The sequence below is a fragment of the Motacilla alba genome, chromosome 4 (assembly GCF_015832195.1).
Source record: "Motacilla alba alba isolate MOTALB_02 chromosome 4, Motacilla_alba_V1.0_pri, whole genome shotgun sequence".
In the NCBI taxonomy this organism is placed as follows: Eukaryota; Metazoa; Chordata; class Aves; order Passeriformes; family Motacillidae; genus Motacilla; species Motacilla alba.
This window is the reverse complement of record NC_052019.1, coordinates 61,512,783-61,522,173: the sequence shown is the minus strand read 5'-3', so window position 1 is coordinate 61,522,173 and position 9,391 is coordinate 61,512,783. Positions and strand designations below refer to the sequence as shown.

The following is a 9,391-nucleotide window of genomic DNA, read 5'->3' as shown; positions in this document are numbered from 1 at the left end:
ACTTTATTTCTTCTCTCATGCACACATAGTTGTCTGCTTTTATTTGCAAACGAAATGTTTTATATAAGTGTGGAGAAATTGGTGGAGTTTTGTTTCTTAAATATTTGCAGTAGTACTTCTGAAACATCCCTATCATCTGACAAAAAAGGGAAATTTAACGCAAACCCATATTTCCTCTCTCTCCCAATACTGCTGCTTCCTCTACAGAAATTGTTTTACTGACTGATTTTTTTTTTATGAATTTGGTATTCATGAAAGAGCACAGATTGATAGACTAGAAAGTGATGGCCAGATTTCTGCACAGAACTCAGATAAGCAAAATTATCTCAGTTTTAAAAAGGGTTCAGGTGGAATTTTAGTTCTAATCCACAGGGAAACGTTTCACCCCTGTGCACAACATAATGCAAGGCAGTGTCCCCACTTCTTCCCAGGTTCATTTTAAAGGCTTGTTACCTGTTTGGAGTGCTGTAAGATAGCAGGCTCCCTACCTGATGACTTTGGGAGGCAGCTTAATGAGAGACAGTGGCCAATAATTTGGTCAAACAGTGATTTTAATAGCTGATCTAACATTAAAAAGCTGATTTATTGCCTGAGAGATTGAATCTTCTTTTTCATCAGTTTAGTTAGAAAGGAAATTGTTGTATTTTAATAGCAACATTGAAAAATATGGATTGGATGAAATACAAAAGAAAAAACTTTATAATTTTGAGAGTATCAGTGAAGAATATCCAGTCTTCCAGTAGAGGTTACATCCTCTGAAGGACTTCAAAGTTTGCAGCAGCCTTTCTACCTACCCAAGGGCTATGTTCACATGATCTGCTATGCACAGTCACTTTGATATGAGTAAACACAGGTGCAGATTTGCATCAATCAAAAAAAAAAATCTGTTTAATGTTTTTCCAACAGCTCCTTTTTATTATCTTTTCCTTTTTTATCTAACTTTGTTCCAAGACCAAAATAACAAGATTTCATCCCATGCATGCACAGTTGTAATGTTTGGCAAACTAGGGGCTGGTATGATACCTTACCAAAAAGATGCTCCATTCTTAAGGAAAAGAGGGTCCATGTTATTTTGTCTCATTGATATTGGAGGAAAATAGAGTGTGAAGTACTATAGGTTTGCTACAAAGAACTTGAAAGAACCTCTTGATTATCATTCACTGCTTTATAGATCCTTGTTAAAAGTGTTAATTTCAATTATCTAAATGTTTTTCTGGCTTGTGTGTCATTTGCAGTAGAATAACCAGGGCCAGATTTACTGGTGTACACCATTTGCTGTGTGCAATTCCAACCTCAGCTTTACAGCTGCTCTGTGTTGGTGAAGTGGTGCACTGAGCTTTTTAATGATTCTGGCTTATTGCCTATTCCCCACACATTCTATATCAATTTATTATTCCATGGCGGATAGCTGTGTACTTGCTGAAATTTACTTTAGAAACAGTATTAAAAAATAAGTTGGCATGCATTAAGTAATGCTTCATTGATTGTTTTAAACGTTCAACACCGGAGTGCAGCTCTGCATCTCTAGCCCTAAAAAATACATACATACATGTATATGTTAATACAGAAAATCATGTGTAGGAGAAAAGAGAAAGCCAAATTAAAGCCATACAAGCCAAACATAAATGCATCTTGAAAAATTGTGAGAAAACCCAACACAATGTGCTGCACCACTCTGTAGTTTGTAGGCAGGCATATTCATAACATGAATGAACTGCAATTTCTTCATGAGAGCAGCTTCCAGATGAGTTCTAGTATTATGACAGATGCACAAACCCCTCCCCAGCAAGCAAGGACAGGGAGACAGTCACAGGCTGCTGCTCCTTGCTCCCTCTGCTCAGATAAATTTTTGGGTTTCAAGTCCAAATTCTGTGTTCAAGACCGGAACCTTGGTGCAGACATCCATTGCTAAGAGCCAAACAGCAACCAAACTCAAATTTGTATGACTGGAGAGTTTCTGATACTTGAGTAAACAGTATTTACTAAAGTAAGGAAGAACACGAGTGTTTGCATGACCACCTAAACTTTTGACTAACACATAATGATTTCCTTTCTAAAAACAGTACTCTTAGTGAGTACAGAGATGAGCTATTTTTTTACCCACATGTGTCTGCTTTAGCTAAAGGCTTTATGTTTCTATTTTAGAAAGGTTTTTGAACAATTTTTGTTTAAAATATGGGTAAAGGAATAAAAATGGGGAGCATGGATTCAACACAAGAGAGAATTATTACCATGAGCTACAACCTGAAGCATTTTAGCAGACACATGCCACTAAATAAATATGACAGTGGTGCAGCACTGTATGCTGTCTTCTAAGCCAGCCTGCTTTTCATCATCCAAATGCCTCTATATGATCTAAAGTAGGGCTGCATGAGACTTGCAGTCAAATGTAGTGCTGTCACAAAGTATGATCAATCATCTCTGCCAACCTGACAGTTCAGGATCTGATTTATTCTGCCTCTGACTCATATATTTATTACAAAATCAAAGGTAGGGCTTAGTATTAGTACAAAGCACTGGAGTTTTGTTCAATAGTGAGCTGTTGCATGTGGAACAAGCATCAAATCCCCTGATGTTTAATGATTCATTTTAAATATATCTGGTACATGAATTAGCAAACAGAGATGGGAAATACTAACAGCAGCCAAAAGTAATTTATGAATATTGAATTGCATTGTGCAGTACATGTAGAGAAAATACAGTGAGAATTCCCTTAAAAGCTTCTTTGTCTGCCCCAGCTTTCAAGCAGAACACCTGAGGGAGGTGTCCTGAATATAATACTTAAAAACAAAGGAAAGAAATATGAAAAAGAAAAGAAAAAAAAAAAAAAAAAAAAGAAAAAAACACAAAAGAAAAAGAAAAAGGAAAAAAAAAATAAACTCAGGAAACCTGAAATGCCCCTCTAATGCCCCTCTAGAACAGTAAAACAGATTTTTTAAATGAAGCTATTGGTTATTGAAAATATGCAAGTAATTAAGTATACATAGAAGTCTAATCATTAAATTCACTGCTGTGCGTGTAGTCTTTCAGCGTGTCCAAATCTCTCACCATCCCCACAGAGTTTTCATAACCTCAAGTGGGGTTTACCACATGCCCAAATTTTCTAATGCCAAGCTGGCCAAGTCAGGACCTCTAATCAGGTGTTGGAGTGCAAGTGCAAGGATTCTATTAAAACACCACACCCTTGATACCTGAGAAGAGCTGAGTATTTGCTGTGATAAACTTTAAGATCCTCCAGCTGCAATCTGCAAACAAAACTATATGAGCTTGTTAGGAGGGAGCTGCTTGGAACTACTTAGAGTTTATGTGACCCTAATTTATGACTGTGTTAATTTTCAAAAGTACTGTTACAGCCTGAAAAACCAGTTCTCTATGACATGACAGTTTTCAGGTGAGGAAAAATAGGAGGTTTAAAAAAATCACAAGCAAATTGACAAGAATAGCACCCAGCTTAAAATTAAATACAGATCTTTCAAAGAGCTGGCTTGCAGAAGAGACACTGGCTAGAAATGCTCTCAGTGAAAAGGTATTTGTAGCCTTCAGTTAGGGTGAATGCAGAAGAAAGCACTGGGGAAATCATCTGCCTAGGAGGTCACATTTATATCTCTCAGATTTTCCTCATTTTCTCACGGAAATTTTGCCAAATGTGGAAGAATGCACATATGTGTAGAATCTAAAACATCTCAGGCTTTGCACTCATGGTGTGCTGGGCTGTGTCATAAGGCCTTCTGAAAGCCTTCATCCAGTTTAAGCCAGAGATCCTGCCTTGATGCTTTTAAACAGCTTGATACGTAGATAGCATGAAAGCTCAAGTTCCCAAGAAGTTATTTATCTGCACCAGTCTGACTGCTTTGCTGCGCATATTTATTGATGAGTATCGTTAGAAATCAGCTGGAAGTCACAATTAAGACAAGCCAGCATTGCTAGCAGAAAATTATAGAAGTACTTTAGATCCAATTACACTGTAATGACTGAGTGGCAAAGAGATATTGGCAGCTGAAACTGCATCAAACAGCTTTCTTCAGGCAGAGCCAAAGGTACAGGGTAAAATTAGAAGATCCCATAACACTTAGCTTCTCATAACCAACAAAGAGGGGGGAAAAATAAAAATTGCACACACACACACACACACAAAACCACATTTAAAAAACAGCACCAAAATTCCCATCTAACAGTTTTACAAAAAATTTTAAGTACAAATGAGAGAGGTGATTGCAAAAGAGAGCTTCTTTTTAAAACCCAGGGTTCCAACTTCCCTTGAACAGAACAAGCTCTGGGCTCAGCAAAGAGCCTGTCTAGAGCTAAAGTCACCTGCTAACATCCAGTTCTAGGGGCTGAGGTGCACCATAAAGGAAGGGATGGCATTTCCCTTTCAAAGGAGATGTAGGTGAATTCATGGATCTGAAAAAGGCCTGTAGAAAAGCTTCGTAGTGGGAACATTTTGTAGCCTGGGTTGGGAGCAGAGAATGAGCTAGAGGAGCATAAAACTGACTGTTGCCACAGCATCTTTAGAACTATGTTGGATCATCACCAATAGCATATTTAGAAAATATCAAAGCTTTGATATACATCATAACACTGTAGACATTCCTATATGAAGAGGATCCAAACTCTCTTGATAAAGTTAATCCTTCATTGGGAGAGGTGTTTTATCCACTTGGTTCTTTGCACTTCAAGGAAAAATTATTTCAAAAGTTTCTTTGAATAAAAAAATAAATAAGAAAGTGAATGCAAAAAGAAATGGTGTCAATTGTTGACATGTTCTCCAGGAGTTCCTTGGCAAAAGTACAATAGAAAGCAAATTAAACATGGACTAACACACAAGAAAATTCTACAGCCTTCTGAAGGCAACAAAAAAATTCCATGAGTTTGCCAAGTCTCAACAAATCCCCAGAGGTGTTTAAGGCATGGAGGCTTTCCTCAGTTACTGCAGACACCACCAGAGAGGAATGATTCAAAGAATACAGGAGGAGGTTCAAGGGGCAAAAGAAAAATCACAAGTGATGTCTTCTACAGAAAAGGCACAGGGATATCTCAATCTGCCATCTCCCTTCTGCAGTACCAGCCTTCCCTGAGACTTATCCTGCCAGGGGGAGAGCCAGGCTAAAAAGGACTCTACAGCACCTTAGGCAGGACACAAACTGGCATGGGCACAAGTATTAATTTTTAGGATGCTTGTCTAGCAGAGGAGTCTCCAGACTTAGGCAGCTACCCAATAATCATTAGAGGTCATCACACATTGTCCTGCACTTCCCCCTGACCACTCTTGCCTGGGTTCAAATGCCAGACTTTGTACTTTGCATCCTTGGCAGACATAAATCAATTTTTGTATTGGATTTCAGTATATTCCTTACCTGCTCCATGCTCTGCTGTCCGAGCTATCTGTGGTCTGCTGGTCATTAAACACAATAATTGATAGGTACAAGGAAAAAAAATGAAATATCTAATTCCTCCTGAGATCAACATCCATTTCTCGAAGACTTATGCTAATTAAAATCTTTTTGGATCATGCTATATGGCTAATTCTTAAGTCAGAAATTCTGGAAGCACTGAACATAATGGGAAATCCTCTTTATTTTGTTACATCAACACAATTATGCACCCTGTGGAAATAGGTAACTACTACTTTCTTGTGTAGAAAAATATTTGAAAACTATTCTTAAATTGAAGCCTGATTTTCCTGTGAAAATCAAAAAAGCAGGAGCATACACATTCAGACAAAGTTATATTTATTTACATATAGTGAGAGGCACATGAACTTTTGGCAAGCAAAGTTTTTTGGGGTTTTTTTTTTCCATTCAGATTGAAAAATACAGAAGATGTAGTGTGATCAAAAGAAGCCTCTGTTTCAATTTGAATTGAAAATAAATAATTCTTACAGGGGAATCATGATGCTCCAGATTAGGAAATGCAAAGGCATGTCAGCCCCTCCAGAGGCTTCAGGTGCTGAATGGTTTCTTTATCTTATACTAAACCTGACCAGTATTTGCTACTCACATAAGATACCAATTTCTCTTGCCCTCAGGGAAACTTTTACCTATACCCCAGAAAAGCGACAAATTCAAAGAAGAAAAAAAAACAGGAACAACCACCTAAAAAAAAAAAAAAAAGGAAGATATCTTTTGGCACATCCAGTTGGTATAAAAGTGCAAAAGGCAAGAAAAATAAGAGCCACTGAATATCTCCACAGAAATGGTCTTATTGGCTGACCACCTCAGGCCCTAATAAGAAAAAATATATAAAAAGTTTATTCTTTATTCTAGAAGAATTTCCTCTATGACTCTGAAAAGAAATACTTAACAACCTTATAAGAGAACTTGATGCTTTAAGAAAATATGTTTTTACTCAATTTCTGAAGCTATGCCTCACTTTCAAGAGTAATAAAAATCCCTAATACTGATTTTCATCATACAGTGGAAACCCAATTACATTATTTTGTATTGCATTTGCATGTGCTAAAGAAACTAGACCTGAAATTAAAATCCCTGTGCACCTTCAAAAACTCCAGATTTTTATTTTGCATGTAATTTTTTTTTCCTTCCTAAAGTATATAACTTCATAATCAACAAGTCCTAGGATTTCCCTTGGGATAAATTAACCCTTTGCATCAACTAAAGCTAGTAAAAATCTGTTCACTGAATCAGGCTTCAGAAACATTTCTAAACCTTAAAAACCACAATGGGAAAATAAAGCAACATCCAGTTATAGTTATGGAGCCCATTTATTTCTACAAGTTAACACTGCCAACAATCCAATTTTCAAGTAATGTGGCACAACAGAAGTGAATACATGGGAACAAAACAGAGTGACATAGTCGCATCCACTGTTGCTCTGGAAGTGGTTTGCTCTGGATCCCATGCGCTTTGCATTCATTAGGGGAGGAATGGGTTAGATGCCCTCCTGCAGGGTGCCAGACAGATTATTTCTGTCAGAGAGAAGCAGAGTTTGTGTACTTTAAAGATGCTCCATGACGACAGAGGCCAACCCCAAAGAACGGGGATGGCAGGAGATGGCCTCAAGGGCAGAATTGTGACCCAAAGGTAAGTACTAAATAAACACATCTACTGTCAGCACAAAAAACTCTCTCAAAATATTTGCCTAAAAAAAATTTCAAATAACACTAAATTGCTGTAAACAGAAAACATTAAAAGAAAAACACTATTTGCAAAATGCTTCTTGTGTCTTAAATTACTGCTCTTCTCCATAAGCGGTTACTTGCATTTCCCTACTTTTGTGAATTCCACCACAGAGATACAAAATCAAAATACAGGTATACATTTAAGACACATTACTGTACACCTTTAAAGCAGTAGATATTCTGGATATATACAACACATATACAATACACAGTCTCCCTTTACTGTAGTGGTCTGGCTACTAGTTGTGCTTTTCTCCCAATTTAGGAAGTTAAATGTTGCTTAATTCCATAAGAATTTTCATGAAACGTGACTTGCTGAAAGCAGACAGCTCAAATAGTAGTGCATTCAATAGTTAGGTGTTATGTTCTTAACAGAGTGATAATAAACCTTAACCTTAAGGTTGGGTAGTCATTAAGAATATAAAATTCAATTTCTAAGTATTAAAATCTTCTTCAGCTATACAATTATCTTTTAAAAAGGGCAAAATTTCAGCTCATATTTGAGCCAGAGTTCAGCTCAAAAATAGCTCTGGAGATGAATTTCATTTCATTTTATCAGTTTTGAAGGCCTTTCTCTGTTACTGCTGAGATAAAATCCGTGAGAAGACAGGAAAAGCACATGTTCCTCAGCGTTCCAAAGCTCTGTTAACTGGAGTGTGCTTGAGTGAAAAGCCCACAGATCAGGCACACATCCTACTCAAATCAGCAAATCTGCTGTAGCCTGCCTTATGCCTTATTCATAAAAAAGTATTGCATTTATTGCCATGTCTTTACCATGTTCCTACTGAGTGACATCTATTTCTGCCCACCAACACTGATGTAAAACTTTAAAATCAGGGTTGCCTGACTTATAACTGCAGGACCCTATGCTCCCAGATAGGAAATATTCATACAGCAGTGGAGGTGATCTTCAAATATTTTGACTCATTTGAAGGTCAGTGCTCAACTTGCTGGATTTTGTGTATGTAGGTACACAAACACTGGTAAAAACCAGTCATCAATTCCAGCCTGGTAAAAAAGTTAACATGCATGAAATTACTGCTAAAATTCCCGTGCTAAAATCTTTCTGCCCCACTGGCAGAAATATTGAGTCTCAGAAGATATTTCTGTTGGCTATGGTGTAAGAACTCTGGAATGAAGACTTGAGTTTGCCATCACAAATGTCTGAGGAGTTGTGCTTCTGTATCTGTGCGCTGGGGCTTCCAGCAAGTCAAAAGTCAAATCAGGCTGCCAAACAGAGTGATGGGAAGAATGTAGTATGTGAAATTCAGCAGCTTTATTTCACCCTTACTCTGGTGAGAGTTGAGATCTCCAGGGACAGAAAGCAAGATCCATTCTTCACAGTACACCCAGCTATTACACATCACTTAAACCTACTATGCTTTCTACATATAGACCAACTGTGTTAAAAGAAAAAATGTTGCAACAGCATCATAAAAGACAATTCTGGTAAGGGACTTGTTCGGTATCCATTGCAACTGTGACTTGTTCCTCCAGTTTGCAGCATGTTAGGAAGGGAGATAAATCTCCCTACTCTTTTTATTTCAGGTAGAAATGAAACACCCAGCCAAAAGCTGTACATGGTGATCATGATTTCTGATCTTCCTCTGCTGGGATGACTTCCAAGAGGATTTGTAATGTTGTGGTTACCCTGCCTGCAAAGATAAAAGCATACACATGGTAAGATTTTGCAGGAGAGATTAAGAAGGAGAAGTAGTCAGGCAAATTTTATTAGCTTCTATACAGGCTACTTGCATGTAGACTTCACACAGGTCATATATATCACATATGCATATATCATTTAAACTCAACATTTTCTTATTAACTGTTTAGTGTGCCTCTGATCCAAGGCTATGCATATACAATAACAATAGAAGGGTACAGATGTATAACCTTATTCAATAAAAGTCTGTATGCTTTTAAAGGCTATCTTAAAAAATGACTACTCTGCATAACTGCTTAGCTTTGTCAAGATTTTATGTTGAAATAAAAGTCTGGAAGAATTCAAATAACTTATTTACCTGTGCTAAGACCTGCCTAAGCAAAAAAAAAAAAAAAAAGTCACCCATCCAAAGTAACTTCATGTTTTCATGTTTTCTTTTTTTCACTCCGAACAATTATTTCCTTCTGGTGCTTTTGGTGGTTTTCTTTTTAGGGTACTGACGCATAAATGGCACTGTTAATTCACATGTAGCACATACAGAATAGTAAAAGAATATTTTCTTACAATTTCTTTCACTTATCACTCTTTCT

The 9,391-nt window shown here is 37.2% G+C and overlaps 1 protein-coding gene across 4 annotated transcripts in view; it reads right to left on the bottom strand.

Moving 5' to 3' along the window:
• Positions 1–5,582: 5,582 nt before the first annotated feature.
• The window catches only part of SLC7A11 (solute carrier family 7 member 11), a 64,557-nt gene continuing 60,748 nt past the window's right edge, over positions 5,583–9,391 (bottom strand). For 3 of the 4 annotated variants that reach the window (XM_038136268.1, XM_038136270.1, XM_038136271.1), the window contains exon 13: positions 5,583–8,793. In XM_038136268.1, coding sequence (XP_037992196.1) covers positions 8,726–8,793 — 68 coding nt within the window. In that variant the 3' untranslated portion in view covers positions 5,583–8,725. The remainder of the gene's footprint in view (positions 8,794–9,391) is intronic. The other variant, XM_038136267.1, reaches the window with a different exon arrangement.